Source organism: Macrotis lagotis, chromosome 8 (assembly GCF_037893015.1).
Source record: "Macrotis lagotis isolate mMagLag1 chromosome 8, bilby.v1.9.chrom.fasta, whole genome shotgun sequence".
In the NCBI taxonomy this organism is placed as follows: domain Eukaryota; kingdom Metazoa; phylum Chordata; class Mammalia; order Peramelemorphia; family Peramelidae; genus Macrotis; species Macrotis lagotis.
Genome location: NC_133665.1, coordinates 131,080,139 through 131,103,180, shown reverse-complemented (window position 1 = coordinate 131,103,180; position 23,042 = coordinate 131,080,139). Strand labels below are relative to the sequence as shown.

At 39.0% G+C, this 23,042-nt stretch overlaps 1 protein-coding gene across 4 annotated transcripts in view; it reads left to right on the top strand.

Moving 5' to 3' along the window:
- Positions 1-23,042, top strand: part of FBLN2 (fibulin 2) — a 220,854-nt gene that overhangs the window by 160,990 nt on the left and 36,822 nt on the right. For all 4 annotated transcript variants that reach the window (XM_074198367.1, XM_074198369.1, XM_074198366.1 and 1 more), the window contains exons 5-7: positions 2,008-2,137; positions 5,885-6,071; positions 19,108-19,314. In XM_074198367.1, the coding sequence (XP_074054468.1) occupies positions 2,008-2,137; positions 5,885-6,071; positions 19,108-19,314 (524 nt within the window). The remainder of the gene's footprint in view (positions 1-2,007; positions 2,138-5,884; positions 6,072-19,107; positions 19,315-23,042) is intronic.

Genomic DNA, 23,042 nt, shown 5'->3' with positions numbered 1-23,042 from the left:
TTTTTAACCTTTGCAGAATAGTAGAACCTACGAGAGCTTACATTCCATTGACATAGACTTCGAGAACTCAGAGCTATCTTTCTAAGCAGGATGAAGCATTGGAGTATGAGTTTTAAGGAAAACTTTCAATAAAAGGAGAAATTATTTTATATCCCTTTGATCTATTTCAAGAGATGCTGTCAGAGATGTCATGAGATTTTAGTCTGTCATTTGACCCTTCATCCCTGACCAATGACTTGTTTTTTTCTCCATTCTTTGTTTCTGAGGGAAAGGAACATTCCTGGGCCATGATCATGATGGATCAGTACCTCCCTCCCTCTTTGGCCCCAACATCAGCCAGTCCTGGCTTAATAATAACTTGTCTAGGGGTGGGGTGTCTCTACTCCTTAGGAGCTCATGGCCTTAAGCCAAGAAACTGTCTTTCATTGAAGGCACACCACCTGCTGCTTTTCAGTCCCATGAAAAACTTAGAAATTTTCTTTCTCAAAAAAGAAGAGGGAACTAGATTCCTTGGAGAAGCTTTGGTGCATTTGTTTGAAAGGATCACAAAGAGCTAAGTTGTTTTTAAAAATGTAAATGTCTTATTCATATATAGGCATATTTTCTAAAATGGAATTATTTAAGTGTCCTATTTCCTCTTCTATTAATTTGCACAATTTATATTTTTGCAAATATTTATCTATTTTTACTTAGTTGTCAGATTTATTGGCATATAACTGCTAAAATAGCTTCTAAGTTATTGCTTTAATTTCCTCTTCATTGTTGGTTAATTCTCCCTTTTCATTTTTGATACTTGTAATTTGTTTTTCTTCTTTCTTTTTAAAAATCTAATTAACCACTGGTTTATCTACTTTATTCCCCCCCCCCCATAAAATAGGTTCTTGGTTTTATTTATTAATTCAATGATTTTCTTACTTTCAGTTTATTAATCTCTCCTTTGGTTTTCAGGATTTCCAATTTGGTGCTTAATTAAGAATTTTTAATTTGTTCTTTTTTCTTGCTTTTTTTTAGTAACATGTCCAATTTTCATTGATCTGCTCTTTCACTATTTTGTTGATGTAAGCATTTAGAGATTTAAATTTTCCTTAAGTAAGCACTGGTGTTGCATATTTTTAAAACATTTTATATCCAATATTTCATTTGGCAATTATTAAATGTCTATTGTACACAATGCAGTGAGTTGTAGCAAGAGAATCCTGAAATGAGGAGGATCTGAGTTCAAGTGATTTCTTTAGTACATACTAGCCATATGACCCATTCTCTTGAACTATAGTAGCCACTACTTGCTATGTAGTGACAGAGCTGGTACTGTTCTGCATTAATTGAAGGAGATTCCTCACCCAGAGTTCCCTACATGAATGAAATCATAGATCTGTAACCCTACCACCCTTCCCCACCCCACCTAATTCCCTATTTAGAGAGAGACATACACATGCCATGCACTGTGCTAGATACTGTCAACATAGAGATGAAAAGAGAAAATAGTTTTTCCCCTGAAGGGACTTTAAGGAGAATTTGGAAGCCTACAAATAAATAATACAATGTATATTACCATGTGATATAGGACAAGTATTATAACCAGGCTTTCTGCATTTTATAGAAAAAGAAGCTGAGGTTTGCATGATAATTCCTCTGCTCAAGGACACCCATGCCTCTTGCCTTCAAGTTGAGTGTTTCCTGTACCAGAAAATAAGGAGTTTGGGACCCTCAGTTTGCCAAAGAATAGCTACTTAATCTAGAAAAAGAAATTTTCTAGTTATTTAAACCCTCAAAAGTGGGGTGGAGTAGTTGGAAGAGTCCTTCATGTGCAAAGCTTGGGTCAGGTTAGCATGCATCTCAACTTTCAGAGTAGCTCCCTTTGAAAACAGGCAAGAGGGGGAGGAGATGGTGGGGAGACTGACCTAGAGGTTGTTTTTGTCTATTTTCCACATCATAGTTACTGGTTTCCAGTTAATATAACAATTCCTGCTTCTCCTGTCCCCTGTCCCTAATCTTTCTGTATTGCAGGATTGCCCAGAAGCAATGCTGTATCTCCTACTTAAAAGAAAACAGCTGTGTTGCTGGCATGGTTGGTGCCAAAGAAGGTGATATCTGTGGACCTGAGGAAAATGACACCTGTGGAGTCTCCCTGTACAAGGCAAGACCCAGTAGTTCTTTGGTTCTTCCCTTTCAAGTTATTTTCAATTCAGTTTTACTTTTCTAGCCTAGATTTCCTTCCTTCAACTGTGTACTTCTGATAGGGAAGGTGGATAGATAGATGAGTGGATGGATGGATGAGTATCCATTACACACTTACTATGTACAAAGCCATAAGTGACAGTATGCAAAAAGAGACCCTCCTTTCAAATGATCCCTCTAATAGAAGGAAACAAAAACATACAAATGAGTGGTGTTCAGAGAAGGATGTTTTGGTCTAGGAAGTCACCAGGTTAATCCAAGGTGAATGCACAAAGGCAAAAGAAAATAACCAGTATGAAGAAATGTGGGCCTATATCAGGAATTAAAGTTGAGTGTCAAGTTCAACAGGATTAATGGGAATAAAAACCATAAGAGTAATGAGTCCTCCCTTAAATAAGCACTGGTATTGCATATTTTTAAAGCATTTTATATCCACTATATTATTCCATTAGGCAATTATTAAATGTCTATTGCATACAATGCAGTGGGTTGTAGCAAGAGAATCCTGGAATGAGGAGGATCTGAGTTCAAGTGATTTCTTTAGTACATACAGGGGAACAGGGGAAATTCCAGGACAAAGATTCCAAACCTAGATAAGTTCACAGACAAGAAGGTATGATCTGTTCATGGTACGACATTAGACTTTTTTGACTTAATAGAAGGGGGTGGAGAGAGAACTATTACCCTAAATAGAAAGGAAATGTGGAATTCTGCTGCATTTGAGGCATATGAGTATTATCATACTGAGGCAGAGGGAAATTTGGTTGTTTTTACTGGGAGTTGGTATGAGGAGCTGCATATCAATCTTCCTGCCCTTCTAATATCTCAGTCTCAGAAATAACATGGGAAAGTTACAAATGGCCTTAAAGAAGATGAAATTGTGAAGAACAGTTGGAGAAGACCAAAGAAATATGCATAGAAGAAATCTGTGCTGGAGGAGACAATTTAGAAAGTACTCAAGGGGTTGATTTTCAAGATATCTGAAAGAGAAGATGATAACAAATGATTTGAAAAACTCACAGGTAGTAATTACTACTAAAAAATGGTGAAAGAAAAGACATTCATAACTACAGATCCCTACAGCTATGTTCTTGTTTTATAAAGTCTTTGCAAGAATGATTTACATGTGTATCAAAGATGTCTTTGATGAAAAGATGAGAGGTGAACAGGAAGGCTTTCTCAATGTTTTTCGCATCAGATGACAGTTGACTGAAAGGTTCACAGGATATAGGATCTTGCTATGTTATATATATATTTGTTTGTTTGTTTTAAAATGGTTTTTGCTTATTTGTTGATTTCCACATCAAAAATATTTGACTCAGTAGAGAAAAATGTGGCCTTAAAGGCAATCTTCTGACAAGGTGTGTCCCATGCATGTTGAGATCATTCAAGAATTCTGAAGAGATACAACCACAAGATAAATTTGAATTTATTCAAGATCATCTGCTTTTATCATCACTAGTTAGAGCATAAAACAGGGAGATATATTCTTGCCAAAAATCCTTTCTGTTCTTGATGAGGCTGTCTATCCCAGTGTCCAAAGAAGGATTTCCTATCAGGTTTCCAAATGTTCCTAGTGTCTATCTTTTAGGGTTGTTGTGAGAATCAAGTAAAATAATATTTATAAAATATTTAACACACTGACTGACAGATAGTAAGTGATTAACAAACACTTATTCTGTTCTTTTCTTCAACCCTACTTACAGATGACATTGTTTGGATTATACCAAGCCTTGAATCCACAACTTTCCAAAGGTGATCCAGCACATAGGAAAATCAAGTAGATAAAAAATTCTGTTGATGAAACTGCTATTGTATGCAGTTGGTTGCTGGTCCATTGAGTTCAATTCAGTTTAATTTGACATTAATTAAATCATGTGATAGTACTGTGCTAAGTGCTAGTGAAAGACAAAAATGAAGCAGTCTGTCTTCAAGTACCTCATATTCTATGGGATGAGAAAGAAATATCATATCCACACAGTAATTAATACAAAATAACTTCATAGGAATGCAAAGTAATTTAAAGAAGGAAAAAAATTAGAAATTAGAGTGGATGAGGGGGAAGTTCTTATATCTATGCTTTGAAGGATAGAGATTTTACAAAAAAGAGGTGAGGACTGAATACATTCCAAACATGAAGAAGATAGAATAAGAGAGGAAGACCTCTAGCCTTTTTAGTGGGTTCTTTCTGGAAGGATGGATACAAAAGATACAGCATGAGAAGGTATGGTTGGAACATCTGCTGGTACCCATTGAGATCATGGATCCACTGGAATATCACACTTGGCATGGGAGAATGATATAGGAAGGTGGTTATATTATAATTATATGAAGAGAAAGTCGAAGATAACCAAGGAGAGAGGACATTAAGGGGAATGGAGCAGGAAATTTTAAGCCTTGAGAAGATTCATGTTTCATAGAACTACACCTGGAAAAAAGGACTCTTTGATTACATGTATGAAGGCAAATGACTCAAAGATAGTTTGATTCACTAATACTAAAAGGGTAGCTGGGTGGCACAGTGGATAGAGCCTGGAGACAGGAGGACCTTAGTTCAAATCCAGCCTCAGACTCTTAATAATTACCTAGCTGTGTGACTTTGAGTGAGTCACTTAACCCCATTGCCTTGTAGAACCGCCCCCCTCCCAAAAAAAGAGTATTAAGAAAAAAAATTGCTCACTTTGGGAACATCCCTAGGTCTCTCTGTAAACCTCTTCCCAAATAGACTAGGACTAGGTCCTTTTCGAATATTCTCCTTAAAGGAAGAATGTTCCCATGTTTATAGGTTCGCCTCATGTACTTAACATGTACAGCCTAAAGGGATTCCTCTGTAATCAGGAAAGAAATAAGCGTGGAAAGACCCTGACTGAGAGGAATGATCAAACTCATGAAGGGAATAGAGGAGAACCCATGACTGTTCACACATCCTCCTATGTACTAATTTTAGGACTTGAAGGTCAGACAAAGTAAGTTCGATGAATACAACATTTTTAGAGCTTAAAACCTATAAGAGAGGGACGGGTCAAACACTTTTCCAAAATGTTCCAATGAACTCATGGATGGAGAACCCATAAGATGCTTTAAAAGGAAACCAGAATAAGTGGGAATATTGTTAGCCTGAGAGTGATATCAGGTTTAATCAATCTGCAACACAATATACAAAACGTTTCCTGCCAGAGACTGAACTAAGAGCTAGAAAGACACCAGAATTAACCCAGGATATAATATCTCTGAAAGTCATAGATGACCATAGAATATTAGAATGAAGTAGAAGTCATAGGATTCTCATCTAGACCCCTCATTTTACCGACAAGGAAGATGGAGCCTAAAAGAGGAATGTGATTTAGAATTGTAGAATAGTTGAACTGGGAAGATCCCCAGGTATCATCTGGTTTAGGACCAGGGAAAGCATAGTTCAGACAAAGAAACTCAACCCATGCTTTCTTGGACTTCATATCTCATGGAACCCTTTGGCCACCTTATTTATGCTTCCTCCTGTTCTTAGGATGTTAACTACAATGTATCATAATTTTATTGAATACTATTAGCAAAAATGAACTTGTTTTTATGTCTTCCCCATCTGCCAGTCTTTCCCCATTTTCTTTTTTTTTTCTACCTTCTCTAATTTTTAAAAATCTATAATTCTCCATGTATCAATCAGGAAAGGGCCCAAGGCCCTGGTACTAATGATCTTCTTATTTTGCAGCAATGCTGTGACTGCTGTGCTCTGGGCCTAAAAGTCAAGAGTGAGGAGCAGATGTGTGAATCCAACCCAAATCTGGGATATCCCTGCAACCAAGTGATGCTGTCTTGCTGTGAGGGGGAGGATCATCTCATTATGCCTGAGGTCCGGAAGCCCCCTGAGCCTTTGCCCACAGTGACACCAGAGAAAGGTAGGTGCAATCTATCTATGATGAAGCCCATTACTTTTCTCTGAAAACCATCTCCCTCTCCTGACTGGAGTAGCTGCTCATTCTTCTCTCCTTTGCCACACCCTGCTCCATCTAATTAGTCATGATGGTCAGCTAGGTCTAATTTGGCAGTATCTCTTAGGATCATAAGATGCTAGAGTCAGTAGAGACCATTAAGGGACCATTTAGTCCAACTCCATCATCATAATATCTTACATTTACATAACTCTTAGTTTGCCAGGTGATTTAACAGATATTATCTCATTTTATCAATCTATCAATCAATCAAGTATTTATTAAGCACTTTATGAGAACCAGACACTCTTATAGGCACTGGAGAAGCAAGTCTAAAGATTGAAACAATCCCTTCCCACAAGGATCTTCCATTCTAATGGTGGTGGTGGGGAGAGACAAGTACATATAAAAACATATTCAACATAAATATACCAAGTGTCATAATGAATAGATCATCAGAAAGGTCTAAATTCAAATCACAACCCAGCTACTTATTCTCTTTGTGATCCTGGCAAGTCATTTAATCTGTCTGCTTCAGTTTCCTCATTTGTAAAATGAGAGCAAAGTACTTTATGAGTATCTATCCTCAAAAAGGATAGATATTCACAAAGTATTTTGCAAATCTTAAAACTCTCTATAGATGCTGAGTTATTTATTAATAAGTGCAAATACAGACAGAGAAATTAAATCCCATAACCCTATCAGCTCCTTACTTTGTCATTTCCAGCTCCACATTACAGGATCTGGTTCCTTCTGACCCAGGTTCTTCCTGGGATTCTTCTCACTTTCATTACTTTCATATCCAATTCATTTTTTGCCCTCACACACACACATACACACACACACATAAAAACACATACACAAATCCCCATCCCTCACATGTACACACACTTAACAGAATGATCTTCCTGATGAGATAGCATATATAGAGCACTAATTATCATCCACAGCTCAGCCCAGGTTGCTTCCTAGCTCAGAAATTTTCCATAGTTTCAAATATATAAAATTGTGTTAATCACCTACTATGTCCAGAGGAGACTTTTCCCCATCATCTACTGAACCAAATCCTAACTATTCCATCTGGTGTTGAATGTCTTCCTTGGCCTGGCTCTATCCAATCTTCTCATGATCATACCACTCCCGTTTCTAAACCCACAAGATCATATAGATAGAGCTGAAAGATAACAGCAACAATAACATATGAAAATTACATATTAAGTATTCTATAATGTTATCTCATTTGATTCTCACTACTATGAGGTGCTATGATCAAGCCCATTTAACAGAAAAAGAAATGGAAACAGTGACTTGCCCAAGTTAGTAACTAACTGAGGTGGACTTTGAACTAGTCTTCTGGATTCCAGATCCAATGCTCTACCTATTGTGATATCTAGCTACCTCTACAACCACAATCCCAAGGCCATCAAGTTAAATCACTCATTTTACACATGAGGAAACTGAGATCCTAAGAGGCTATGGAATTTTCCCAAGGTCATATCATCAGAGGCAGATTTTTGAATCCAGATTTTCAGTCCTTTGTCTTCCACACTGATGAATGTCCTTTCCCACAAGTCATGGTGACCCCTTCATTCCAAATTTTCTATCTTTCAATGAATTATTTTTCACATCTACTTTTTTAAACCTTGTTCTTCAAAACCTATCTCAAATGCTCATTTCCCCATGAAGCTTTGTCTATCTTTGCAGCTCAAAGTGCTCTCTCTTTCTCCTTTGTGCTAATAATTTCTAATGAGATTAATCACATTTTTCTTTGCCCTATTTTTTTCTCCTCTATTAGACTATAAACTCATTGAAGGTACAGCCTGTGTCTCATTTGTTGTTGGCCCCTCCATTTCACAGTATGGTGCTTTAGGGAGCCCTGAGTTTATTGAACCCCAAATCCTCATTTTACAGATGAGGAAACTGAAGTACAAAAACGTTAAAAATGATTTTCTCTGAGTCATTTGGCTAGTACATGTCTAAGGCAGAATCCATACCCATGTCCTCTTGACTCAAGTCCAGTTCTCTATCTGCCATACTATCCTTCCTCTCAATTCACCATTTGAATTGAATTTAAAATTGAATCATCTTTTCTGACTTAATTGCCTAGGATTATGAATCATGAATATTCAGCTTTGCTATAAACTGCCTTATCAGCTGCACTGACACAACATGGTATATTCTAATGGGGCTTCATTTTCCCTTGTTAGCTAACCCCTAAGAGTACATAAATCTTATTGGGAAATTTTGCCATAGTGCAGTAATTCCTGATCACTCTGAATCTATCAGACAGACTTTTACCCAGGGCTGTACAGAACAGGGAGAACCCTTGAGAGTGGTCAGAATAATGAAACCCTTTTTTTTCGTCCCCAACCCTCTATAGACACCCAAACCTCAGATCAAAAAGTATATGTAAAGCTTTGATTAGGTTAACTAAAACAAATAGTTACTAGATGGTTGACCTAATAGAAATTATAGCTTCCCAGGACAAAACTCTAAAACCAGAAGGATGGGGACCCAGGAATCCTATAGCTCTTGGGAATTACTAGACCTTGCCATCTGTGTGTTTGTGTATTTTACCCAGATAGCATAACTAGAGGGAAACCCATGAGAAGGAAAATTTTGGTTTTTGTTCATATTTGTTAGCCTTTTTTTTTGTAAGGCAGTGGGGTTAAGTAGCTTGCCCAAGGCCACACAGCTAGGTAATTAAGTGTCTGAGATTGGATTTGAACTCAGGGACTCCTGACTCCAGGGCCAGTGTCTATCCACTACGTTACCTAGCTGCCCCTTTTTGTTCATATTTGGCTATAGTCATTGAATATCTGTGTAACTGCCCTCAAAGGAGCATTTCTCCTAGTGGAATTTGTTTCTCTACTCCTGTAGTTTCTTGGCAATGAAAGTAACCTGCTTCATCTCTCCCAAATGAGAGGAGACCCTTCCGATGCATGGGAAAGCACAATTTCATTATTCATACCTGAGCACCTTGTGACTGTGACTATTCTCCCAGCTATTTCTGAACATGGATTTTGAGTGCCCCAACTCATACTCTGTTTAGTATCTGGGGTCTGGGCACTTTAGAAGTCTATGTTTGGGGAGAAACTGACTCATTTTCAGCACTAATGTCCTATCTGGACTTTAGTCTTGGTTCTCATTTTGGGAGCATTCCTCCCAATATCTATAAAACCAATTAATAATAATATTTGTCCTTCATTTTTGAAGATCTCATCAGGGATGTGATGCAATGACATTGTGATCCAATGAATTGGATTTGAGTGGGGGGGGGGGGACTGTGCTAAGTCACCAACCTCACTTTCTCCTCCAGGACCATCAGGATCCAGTGACCAGATATTAATCAGGTTGACTGGAGCTGGTCCTGGATAAGAGGCAATCAGGGTTAAGTGACCTGCTCAAAATCACACAGCTAGTAAGTGGCAAGTGTCTGAGGCCACATTCGAACTCCCATCCTCCTGAATCCAAGGTTAGTGCTCTATCTACTGCACCACCTAACTGCCCATAAAACGAATTAGAGATCGCATATATGAAATAATTGACCACATAGACTATAATAACTACCCATAACTGGCTTAGACCCTATAGTTTGCCCATCCTTCACAGATCATTGACTCATAATATGTTAGAGTCATGAGACACTATGGTGGCCAATAAAGCCAACTCCCTCCTTTTATAGAGGAGGACATTGAGATGCAGAAAGGTTAAGTGACTTATCCAGTGTCATAAGTATGGAAACATTTAGACACAGGATGTCTGTGAGAGTTGTTCAGAATATAGAGAACCAGTGGCCTATATGAGATTGACCCATTCCTTACTGAAAAAGACAGATGTTGGCATGAAAAATCTTGTACATTGGAGCCCAGGGATCGGGACATGGGCTCCTCTGATCAGCCTAGTCAACATTTCTTTCCTATAGCTCAGCTGCAAGTCACAAAATGTTAATAAACTGATAACCACTCTGAGCTTACCATCTTTATCCTTAAATCAACCAGAATTATAGTGTGTTAGAACCCGGAGGGGCTTTAGAGACCATTGACCTTGATCTCCTTATTTGAAAGATGTAGATGCTAATGCCTCAAAGAGTCAAGTGACTTTCCCAAGGTTACACAGCTGGTTAGTGACTGAGCATATCTCATGTCCCTTGAGTCCCCATCTTCATCCAGAGTAGAACTTTGGGTCAGGGGGCAGTGATTGAATCCACAGACACAATTAAAAAAACAGTCGAGGAGAACCCCCTCCCCTGATGAAGCTGACCATACTCCTATAGTTTGATCTTTGATTCCAATAGCAGATGTCAAAGATGGTCTTAGGTAAAATTGTGCCTTGGTAAAACCAGACAAGTTATATGAGATCCTAGGATAATATGCCATATTATTATAATTCATATTTATATAGCACTTTTAACATTTGCAAAACTCTTTTGTTCCAGCACAGGTAGGGGATGGAAATATTTCCATTTCATAGATGAAGAAACTGAGGAGCAGAAATGTGAAATGACTTGACTATGGTACTATAGCTAGCAAATAATCAGAGATAGGATCCAAGCAAATCCTGCTTCCTAATCCAAGATCTTTCTGTTACCCTGTACTACTTGTTGCTATGCTGGGAAAAGACTTGAAATATTAACACCTCCTTCTTCCAGCCAAACCTAACATCTGGCTGAAAGAAAGCCTACTCAATGGGATGTTTTGCAATGGAAAAAAATATCAAGATTTGTATAATTCTTCCTTCCCTTGGGCTGGGGGTGTTCCTTTATTTCTTTAAAATTTTTCTTTTCCAAATGGTGGTATTAAATAAAGAAAGAAATGCTCACATGGCTGGGATGGCCAGAACAAAAGTCTGAAGCCTAACACAGGAATTTTCCATAGTCAAGAAGCTGATAACACATTACCGGGTTCTTCCCTTGCCTACACTTATGAGTGCTTGGGATCTCGATTACAGGGATGGACCCTGGGGAGGCAAAATTGCTGCATAACGGCAATGGTTCAAACCCAAAGACTCACAAAGCTCCTACTATGTGTGAGGCTCTGGGCTGGTGCTGTTTCTGAGAACTGAAAACACTTTCTCTGCCTCCTGGGTGCTTGGGTGAAATGAAGCCATTCCACATGGAAGAAAGGATCACAAAACAAATGATTCAAACTTCATGAAGTCCCTTTGGGGATGAGTAGCTGGAAATTTAGAAGGCAATACGTTGTATGGGAAAAATTCCTGGACAGCAAACCAAGAGCCTGTCCTAGTCATTAATTATCAGATTGACCTTGAATCAATTATTTCATCTCTGTGGGCCTCGGGCTCCTCCACTGGAAAATGAGTTAGATAATCTTTCAGGTCCCTTCCACATCCAACAATGTTCTAGGCCCCTGCTGGCTTTGAAACATTATATTCAAAGGTCCCTTATAGAGCTAACATTCTATGTTCTAGAATCCTTTCAAGGGGACAGCTAGGTGGTGCAGTGGATAGAGCAACAGCCCTGTAGTCAGGAGGACCTGAGTTCAAATCTGTCCTCAGATACTTAATAATTACCTAACTGTGTGAACTTGAGCAAATCACTTAACCACATTGCATTGCAGAAACCAAAAAAAAAAAAAAATAGAATCCTTTCAACTGATAGATTGATAGATTCAAGAGTTCTTTCTTCCTTTAACCCTTTTTGGTCTGAACATTCTATCTTCTCACATTTTTTTCCTGATCTAATATTCTGCATTCTAGAATCCCCTTCAGTTCTAGCATTCTACTAAGTTCCTTCCCAGATTTACTATTTTTGTACTCTAATATCCCTCTAAGATCTGCAATTTTATGTGTCCAGATTTCTACAAATTTAGATAACCTGTGGTTCTATGGAACTCCATTTCCTAACTCTGCCAGCTTCTCTGGCATGACAAATAATGACCTACTTAGGTTAGAACTTCATAAGATCATAAGATTTGAAATTAGAAAGAACCTCAAACACTACCAAATCTAGCCCTCTTGTCTCAAGATGAGGGAACTGAGATCCAAAGGCTCAAAGTGAGTTGCCCGAAAAGGACCTTGTTTATTCTTTTATCCGATCACTTCATTTTACAACTGAAGAAACTGAGATCTAGTGAAATTTTAGTGACTTCCCCATTGTCTAATAGCTAGTAAATGACACAAAGAGGATTTTATCTTGGGTCCTCTGACTCCAAGACAGTCCACTACACCATGCTGTTTCCCAAGCAGAGTGGAGATTTAAGTTCAGTCTTCTGATGCCAAACCCACTGTCCTTTTGCTACCTCCCACTTAATAAGGCTATCACATTTAAAACTGGCAGGGACCTTCAAGGTATTCAAATTTTATAAATGAAGATATTGGTGGCAAAGTTATACACAGTAAGTTTATCCATTTATTGAAGAAGGGAGATTTGTAGATAGAGCTGAGAGGGGCAATGAAAGGGGCATAGACACTTGAAATGGTTCTCATCATTGGTGCTTACTCCCTATGTTACTATGGGCATGTTGCTTAACTGCCCTGTGCCCTGGTTTCCTTATCTGTTATATGAATGTGTTAGACTAGATTTGAGGTCTTATCTATCAATTAATGATGATAAATTAATATTTATATAGTGATTTATGGTTTGCTTACATTTTTAATCTCACTTGATTCCCACAAAAACTTTGGGAGAGAGATTATTATCAACCCCATTTTACAGATGAGGAAACTGAGTCTGAGAGAAGGTAAGTGATGTGCCATAGCTAATAAGTATCTGGAACAGGATTCAAACTCAGGTCTTCCTGACTCTAACGTCAGTGTTATCTGTCATCCTACCTGCCTGATCATGGGTCTAGGATCCTAAAATTCTGGGTCTGAGTAATCTTGACATCTTGTTTTGCCCAGAATGAGAGTTTCCAAGGCCCTAGTAAGCACTTTTGAGAATTCATTTCCTCCTTCCTTAGAGGAAGATCCCAGCCCAGATAACTAGATAAAGTCATATCCTGAGACCTTACAGATGCAGATACAGGCTTTATCTAAAAGGATTCTGGGCTTTATCCTAAAAGGATCTGGAACTTTGAGCTAAAGGGGTCCTGAACTTTAAACTAAAAGGATCTTGGGCTTTATCCTAAAGGGATCCTGGGCTTTATCCTAAAGGGATCCTGGGCTTTATGCTAAAGGGATTCTGAACTTTATCACAGATTTCCTGGACCAGGACCCCAGCTGAGAGTCATTTCAGTTGTGCTAATCATGTTGAATGAAATCTTTCTCTAATCAAAGATTCTTCTTCTCATGGAGTTCTGGAGTGGAAATGTGAGCCAGATCTGAGTGGGGCCTGCATGTTACTTCATGCCCAATAAATGAGGCTTGGAATGCATCCCAAAGGTCTTCAAAGCCCAACCCCAAAGCATGCATAGGGTCTCTTGCATTCCTTGGCTCTTCTCCTGCATTATCCTTCCAAATGTTAGACATAAAAGCTGTTCCTCATGGATTCCAGTTGCAAAAGTCCAGTCTCAACTACACTTCAGGTTGACACCTGTTTCTGGAGCCTTGAACTTTTCAGAGATTATTAATGATGCCTTCCACTGGGCACAGTCTAAGTCTGACCAAACAAAGGTTGGTCTGAATAGGAGATTGAGAGAACTTAGATTTTATTGGAGTCCTCTCTGTGTTATCCATGGTGAATGGCTTGGAAATTGCCCAACAAGGCTGCCTTAGTTCACTTGGCCCTTTGACTGCAAGGGTAGAATAAAGAAGATTTAGACGTGGAAGAGATGAAGAAACAGATTCACAGAGGTTGTGACTTGCAAAAGATCACAATAAACATTTGAGGCAGGATCTGAACCCAGGTCTTCTTCAGTCCAAGATGTCCAGGGCTATTAGCATTATAACATACTACCTTTTATTTCTATGATGATTCAATGTCCAATTCATTTCCTTTTGTTATTTCCAGCCTGACTTTTCCTCTAGCACCTATCCCACAGTGTTATTATGAGGGAAATACTTTCTAAACTTTGAAGTGGCATAATAAATACTATGTCATAATAGTATGAGAATCAACATGGTGGAACAGGTAGAACTAACTGGCCTTGGCATCAGGAAACTAAAAATCAGAAAACATTTATTAAGGATCTACTATATTCTAGGCACTATTCTAGGGATACAAAGATGAAAAGTAAAATGGCTTTTGTAGGAAGACCTGGGTTCTACTCACCTCTGATGAATTAGGAAATCACAACCTCTTAGCAACCTTATAAAGCTATGAGATGTAGAGAAGTTATCAACCTTTTATCATAAGAGATGTTACCTTACTGGAAGTTCCTTATAACCAACAAAATCATGTGTCCAATCAAAAACAAAAACATATTTTTATATAGAGAGTTATTGTTATAGTGAGGCAGTATACTACAGAAAAGAGAACCAGAATTGAGGGATAAGAGATTTGGGTCTGAGCCCATGATCTGCCTTTTGGAATTAGTCATTAATATGAAATTTTGAAATGGGGCAGGAACTCCTGGTTCTTTAGGTTCTTTTCTGGAAAGACCATGATGGCAATAAAAAGTGAGACTTCAATTCCACTTTAATAAGATTCAGAGATGGTAGCAAACAGTCCAGAAAGAAGAAGCAAGCAATAGAAAGGGATTTGGGGCAGAAGGCATGGGAACAGGGGAATGGAAGGGTGAAGGAAGTCATGGAGGGATAAGGAAGAGGAGAGGAAGTGGGAGAGACACAATCACTCACATAACCATAGATTAAAATTGGAAGCACTGAACAGCCTGGAGATGGAACATGCCTTAGGGGTGTGGGAAGTACAAGTATATGTTATTTCATTATTTTAAGGGTTTGGGGAGGGGGGAGACAGACCAACTTTTATCTGGAAGACCTTGGAATTAGTTAATTAACATATCCAAATTATCTCAAAGTTGTCAGCAAAACTTTAAAGTGAACATGACCCCGTCATCTCAAATTGATCAACAGCATTTGGTGATCTGCTGGTCTTGACTATGGAGCTCTGGAACCTGTCTGAAATTTACTGGGACCAATAGCCCTGACAGCAAAGCCTAGGGGGCTCCCTCTGATTCAACACATATTACACAACGCAGTTGAGAATTTTGGTTAATATATGATGTTCACTCTTAGTCATATCTGACTTTGTGACCCATTTGGGGGGTTTTCATGGTAGAGATACTAGAATGGTTTGCCATTTCCTTCTTCAACTCATAGATGAGGAAACTGAGGCAAACAGAGTGAAGTTACTTCCCCAGGGTCACACAGCTAATGACAGTCTGAGGTCACATTTCAACTCAGGTCCTCCTGACTCCAGGGTCAACTCTCTATCCACTGTGCCACCCAAACTGCCCTCTATAATTATACTTGAATATAATTGACTTCTTTTTTCATTCTATATCAGATAAGACAATAGTTGTAAAGTGGTTAGCACAGTGTCTGAAACCTGAGAAATACTAAATAATTGCTTATTCTTTTTTCCTTTACATCATTTTGACTTTTGTTCTCCTGACTCTGCTTCTGTCACTGTGTATCCACTCACACATGCCCCCTTTTTATCTGAATTCTTCCTACTCATTCCTTCTTGTGTTACAATAATATTACCTTATGTTTGTGGGACACATTTGCATTGCCTTTCCTCAGTTGATGGGCACCAGGTCCCCAGACTCTTCATAGCCAGTTATGGAAGACCATAGGCATCTTGCTCCCTTATCTCTGCCCTCCTCATGAACCTGGCCTCTCCTCTGGGGCTGATTTTACTCTGTGACATTCCCCAGACCAATCAATTTGGAGTGGTAAGAAGGCCTGCAGCACAACTGGATTCAAGCAACATTATCAGGGCAGAAACAAATGTAGAGAAATCAACACCAGGATCCTGTTTCCCTCTAAATGCCGTTTCTTAATGTAAACAGAACAGATATGAAACACGTTCTTCAAATATGACCTCACACCCAAACCCTCCTGCATCCATTTAATTTGAGAACCAAGGCAGGAGGGTAGGATTCGCATGTCCCCAGTGTGCCTCGGAATTATGCCTCAGTCACACCCTTGGGATGGCTTGGCTCTGTGGCAGCACATGGAGACGGCCAGAGAGAGCTCAGCACCACATCCAATGTGGAACCTCTAGAGACAGCCCAGCAGCTCAGCTAATCCAGAGGCAGGCCTGGAGTTTTGCCCAGAGACCTCCCAACCCTAGAAATCCAATTTCTATGCTCCCTTTTCTATAGGAATCATGCCTGCCGGCTTGGTGGGTTTTGATCCCTCTTTATGACGGAGACTTTCCACTCTGATCTGCTCAGAGTGGAATCCCCAGACCCCTCCAGTCCCACCTTCTGGCAGCACTCAGAGCCTACCTTCCCTTCCTAGTGTACACTGTCAGACAACCAAAAAGTCTTTAGTAAGGACTCATTGTGTCCTAGGCTAGGGGTTAGGGGCTAAGGAGGGGCAAAACCAGTCCCTATTCATAAGAGGTTCATATTCTTTAGAATATTCTAGTAAAAAAGACAATATGTGAAGTACTAAAAATGTAAAAGTTTTATCTATAGATAAACATCTTATGTCCATATGTATACATAGGTGTATAGATATGTTAGTGTCTTTGATAGACACATATCTACATATATAAATACAAATGCATATAGAATACACATGTACATGTGTGTCTCTAGGGACACATATAGACAATCTATACATGCCCAAATATATAGACAATGCATACATATATAGAAATACATATATGTCTGGGCACAGATGCATACCATGGATAGTATCAATAGAAGTAATCTCAGAGAGAAGTTATTCATCTCTGGAGAAAGTGGACAAGGACTCTACCAGAAGATAGGATCTGAACTTTTTAAAAGTAGCCAAGGAGGCTAGGAAGTGGAGGTAAGAGTGTGGGAGGTAGGAGGGGAGGGGTGCATTTGAGTCCTATTCCCCATGGCAAGGTCCTAGGAGGCAGAGGGTCATGAGTGAGACATAACAAGTAGCTAGGCCATAGAAGGCATGGCTCTCATTGAGAAATACTGCTTTGGCTCACTGCTGGCTGTCTCCTTGCAATTTTAGACTCTTTCTTGGGTCCTCTACATTTCTCAAAACTGGCCATCACTCAGTTACCTTCTTCTTGAGTAGAGCTGATGAATGCTTCCTTTAGGCTCATTCCTTCCATCACTGGTCACTGACCCTGATGCCAAAAGCTTCTTTCAATCTTTTTTTCTCCCTCTTTATTTCTTTCCCCTATGTGGTCTCATTCTGACTTCACTCATTGCCTATTATGCGCAGCACTTCCAAGGACTGAGGATATTGAGACAACACATGAAACTGAGATTAGTTTTTAATAGTTGGTAATGTCTTAACTCCCAACTTTACATCTTCATAGAACTTTTATTTGCCTTAACTCAAAGGAGAAGTAAGATGAGGATTTCAAACAGGTGGGGTGGTGTTCAGAGAGACTCTAGTGTTCCTAACTTGGTGTAATAGCTATTGGAACCTAAGGAAGATGAGAACAGTGAGGGGACTGGATATCATGCTATACAAGAATTGGTTGAAAGAAGTGTGTGTAAGGTTCCCTGGGTGGAGGAAGGCTGAGGGGGAAGGGGAGAGAGAAGAAACTTAGAAGATACATGATTCTTGTATCCAAATATCTGAAGGACTCCATGGATCTGAGATAATGGGTTCATGAGATTTGGGGAAGTAATCCTAGAGATTATTTGGTCCAGCCACTTCATTTTATTTCAAAATTGATCATTCAATCAATAAGCATTTCTTGAACCCTTTTCCAAGCACTGAAATTTTATTTTTTTTAGATTTTTTAAAATTTGTTAACATTTTATTTGTTTTCCAATTATATACAATAGTAATATGCACCTATCGTTTTATTAAGGTTTTGAATTTTCCAATTTTCCCCCACCTTCCCTTCCCTCCCCCCACAGAAGGAAATCTGATAGTCTTTACATTGTTTCCATATTATACATTGATGTAAATTGAATGTGTTATAAGAGTAAACATAACCCCCCCCAAAAAAAGATGAGAAACCTCAAGAATAGGGGGGGGGGGAATGTACTTAAGTCTGTGTTCAGATTCCAATGGCTCTGTCTCAAGCATTGAAAATTTAAAAAAGAAAATCAAAAACAGTCCCTGCCCTCAAGGAGCTTAAATTCTAATGAGAGGTATGTAAACTGGTACATACCAGATAGATACAGAGTAGATTGGAGGTAGCCTTGGAGGAGAAAAAACATGAGTTGAGGAGCATGGAAGTTAAGTGACTTGTTCAGCTTCATACAACTAGTAATAAGTGACGGTAACTTGGGATTTGAACTCAGGTCTTTGGGTTGCAGATCTCTCTGTCATCTATGCAGCCTCCCTCTGCTTGGCCCCAGAAGACAGAACAAGTCCCACTGGTAGAAATAAACAAAGTGGACTTTAGCTTATTGTAGAACTACAGATTAAGAAAGGCACAGGTCCTCAGAGCATTTCTAGTTCAGTGCTTTCAATCTCCAGATGAAGAAACTGAGGCTATGTGAGGTTAGGAGACCTTCCCAAAGTCACACAAGGAGTAGGCAGCAGAGCCAGAATAGAGAGAGAAAACTTGAAATAAAGCAAAAAGCTTCCTAATGCTTAGAATTGACAAAAGCTCTAAGTTAAAAGGGAATAGGAGGTAATGAGTTTTACTCATTATCTTAAGGTTTTTTGGTGGGGTTTTTTTGTTGGTTATGTTTTTGGGTTTTTGGGTGTTTTTTTTTTCAGAAAATTTTTAACCACTAATTGGGAACATTGTAGAGGCAGTTGCTATTTAAGGACAGGATTTAAAAGATGACCTTTGAGGTCCCTTTCCATCACATCAGGTTGAAAGGAGAATAGAATTCTATTAACTCTCTAGGGTTATGAGTCTGAGGAAATCAGCTTATCACCATGGCCCTGAAGGCAAAGCCAGCCCTGTAGGCTAAGAAGGCTGTGATACAGTTCAGGGAATAAGAGCTGAAATATTTCTCTGGGGATCTGTGTAGCAATGCAATGTCCCATTTTCAAAGGAACTCTTTTGTAGTTTCAGAGACAGAGAACCACCATGAAGCCCTGTCCATAAGCCAGGAGTCGGAGCTGTCCAACAGTCTGCCTGGGGATGACCGGGATGAGTGCCTCCTGTACCCTGGGGAGCTGTGTCAACACCTGTGTATCAATACCGTGGGCTCCTATAAGTGTGCCTGCTTCCCCAGATTCACCTTGCAAGAAGATGGGCTCAGTTGCCTTCCAGGTAAGGGGATTAAGATAGGTGGGAATCAGGGGGTGGCTAAGTGGCACAGTGGATAGAGCACCAGCCCTGGAGTCAGGAGTACCTGAGTTCAAATCTGGCCTCAGACACTTAATAATTACCTAGCTGTGTGGCCTTGGGCAAGCCACTTAACCCCATTGCCTGGCAAAAAAAAAAAAAAAACCTAAAAAGAAAAAAAAAGATAGGTGGGAATCCACCTTGGCAGGGAAGGGTTTTAGCTTTGAATGAAGTTGTAGCTCATGAAATAACAATAGTAAGTTAATTAATTAGTTAATCTATGTAAAAAGCTAGCCTTCAGGGATGGGCAAGTTTTCTCTCTGGGGCATTTGGCTTCTTATGTCCTTCCCAAGGGTAGTGAGAAGCACCAGAGAGACATCTCCAAGTGGCAGAAGGATGTATCATTTGGCTTCTGAGTACGCATCCCAAATCCTTTTAGTTGATTTTAGGTCCTCAATAAATTTCTTCCTAAAAAAAAAAAAAGATGAAAAACTACACACTTCATCGACACAGACTTTTGTGAATAATGTATTCCCACAGATCTATGATCTTTGTATCCATGTATCTGAAGGACTGCCACGGAGATGAGATATTGGATTCATGGGGTTTGGGGAAGTTGAAAGGAACCCTAGAGATTATTTGTCCGGCCTCTTCATTTTATTTGGAAATTGATCCATCAACAAGCATTTATTGAGCACTTTGCTAAAAAGCAATAAATAAAAAGCAATCCCTGCTCTCAGGGAGATTAAATTCTAATGAAAGAGATAGCAGGTACATAACCTAGTACATACCAGATAAATCCAGAATAGATTTGGAGGAGAAAGACCATACAACTGAGGTACATGGTGATTAAGTGACTTACTGAGCCTCACACAACTGGTGGTTTTGACTTAGTTTGGAAGGAGGGGATATTTTTTAACCTCCCCTACCTTCTCTGCTCTGATGAGAGGCAGTTGTAGAGAACTTGGAGTTTGGAAGACAAATCTTACCTTACTTACTAGCTGTGGGATCCTTGGGCAATACACTTATCTCAGTATAATCACCTGCAAAATGAGAAAGAATGACTAGTACTCATTGGTCCTACACAGGTTTACCCTCCCTGAGAAGTGACCAGTGGCCTAGAAGTTTCCACATTTTTTCCCAATTATTAAGTCAGCAAACAGAAAGATCTATAAAACTGTTTCACACTGATGTGTTAATGGTTGATAATGTCTTCTGTTAAGGGTTTTTGCATTTGTTACACTACTTTATCCAAAAGAGTAAATTTATGTCAATAGATGTGATGGGAAAAAGTCAGTGATGTGCCAGGGAGGGAGATATTTTAGGAGGGGGAAAAGGGGAGGCAGGACCTTCCTTATGTTTCTGACATCTTCCTGTGTAGGTTGCTACCTTTCTATCTATGTAGGAAGTTATTCCATTTAATCTTTCCTCTTTTTAACTCTTTTAAAAATTATTAATTAATTTATTTGTTTTCTCAACTACATGCAAAGATAGTTTTCAACAATCATTTTTTGTAAAGTTTTGAGTTCACATTTTTCTCCTTCCCTCCATTCCCTCCCAACTTCTCCAACAGAAAACAATCTAATGTAAGCTAAATCATATTGTGATAGAAGAATCAGAACAAAAAGGGAAACCCATAAAACATAAAGCAAATTTTAAACATTGAAAATAGCTTTGGTCTCCATAATTCCTTCTCTGGAAATAGATGAAATTTTCCATTACAAGTCCTTCAAAATTGCCTTTGATTTTTTTTTTTGTTGAGATGAGTAGATCCACCTGATGATCTTTCTAGAAGCAATGACAGTAAACAAATGTCAATCCATTGAATATTTTGTTCAGTCTTCAGCATATTTGGCTTCAGAGGAGTGGCTGGAGAGAGGGCCATGGGATAGCACTGCCAAATGCTGGTGACCAGGTCAAATCCAGAAGCTTCCAAGCCAAGAGGCCCCAGAGACCCATCTCAGGCAGCTCAGCTTTTGACACTGCTGCCAGGGATCTGGATCTGGTTCCGCTGGCCCAGAATATCTCTCTCCTTGTAACTAATTGTTGACCTGTGGCAATGATGGACAACCCTCCGTTAGCTTCTGTACAGTTGCCCTAGGGAGAGGAAGTCTTATTTTCTCCCACGTGTTCAACCATCCTTAGTCATCACAGACTGATGATTTTTCAGACAGAACCCTGTCAGAACAGAAGAATGACAAAGGAAATCATGGTTTTGAAGTCCAAAAACCCCAAGTTTTAGCCCTCGTCAAATACATTGTAATCTTGTCTGGAGTCTGTTACAAAACTCTTTTTTAAAAACTTTGAATGACTTTGTTACTGCTTCAGTAAAGTTATTATGCACATTTGCTGGAGCTGGATGGGGGCCTGACCTATGATTTCATGGATTTTTATATACCCCAGGTAAAAAATTCCCATCTCCAAGTACAGGTTGCCACCTTCTTTACCATTTACCATTTCGGAGTAGGTGTTCTTACTAAGGCCCATGAAATTTGATATTTTGATAACTGTATTTCAATGTAATTGGTTTCATTAGTAAACCTATGTATTTTTTAAAAAACTATGTATTTATTCATTTTATGTGTTTTACTATATTTATGTATTTTATTGTATTATTCTGAGAAGGGATCCATAGGCTGCACCAGATTGAGGCCATGGTTCAAAAATATTAATAACTCCTGTCTTAAGGGGCAGCCAGGTGGCTGATAGTGGATAGAGCACCAGCCCTGGAGTTAGGAGGACCTGAGTTCAAATCCAGCCTCAGACACTTAATAATTACCTAGCTGTGTGACCTTGGGCAAGTCACTTAACCCCCATTGTCTTAAAGAAAGAACTCCTGTCTTAAAGAGTGGCCTAGAGCACTGAGCCATTAAGTGACTTATCCAAGGTCATACAGCCAACTTGAACACAGGACTTTCTAGCTTCATGTCAGTTAGATGGTACCATAGATTAATGATACTGAAGTAAGAAAGATCTGGAATCAAATCTGAACCTGAAATACTTGTTAACTATGAGAGGCACTTAGCCCCTCTTTGTTTTAGATTCCTCAACTATAAAATTGAAATAATAATAGGTTATTGTGAAGATCAAAGGAGATAATATTTGTACAGCACGGTGTCTGGAACATTTGTTGATTTTCTCATTCGGTCCTATTCTACTCTTCATGACCTATTTCAGGTTTGCTTAGCAGAGAAACTAGTATGGTATCTAGATCTCTAGTTCATTTTATAGATAAGGAAACTGAGGTAAGCTAGATTAAGTGTCTTGCCCAGGGTCACACAGCTAGGAAATGTCTAAGACTGGATTTGAACTCAGGTCTTCCTGACTCCAGCTCAGGTGCTCTACCCACTTTGCCACCTAGCTGCTCTTTGTCACATAGTGTGTACTTAATATGTGCTTAATTGTTTTTCTTTCAAGGCTATCTCCTACACCATGTGCTGCTTCTCCTTTTCTTTTAATAGTTGGTGAATGACTAATGCACAGGCATGTATAAATAGGATTATTTATAAAAAAAACTTTTGTTTTATTTGGATTGGGGGGAGGTATTTTTGTTATCTTCTTCCTTGTTCAACTATTCAAAAATTTCTTTTCATCAGTGAGAATTATGATAAAATGCTATTAATTATACAGAAGTTACCCAGAGTAGTGGAAAGAGTGCTAGGCTTAAAGCCAGGAATTTAGGTTCAATTGGAACTTCTGACATTACTAACTAT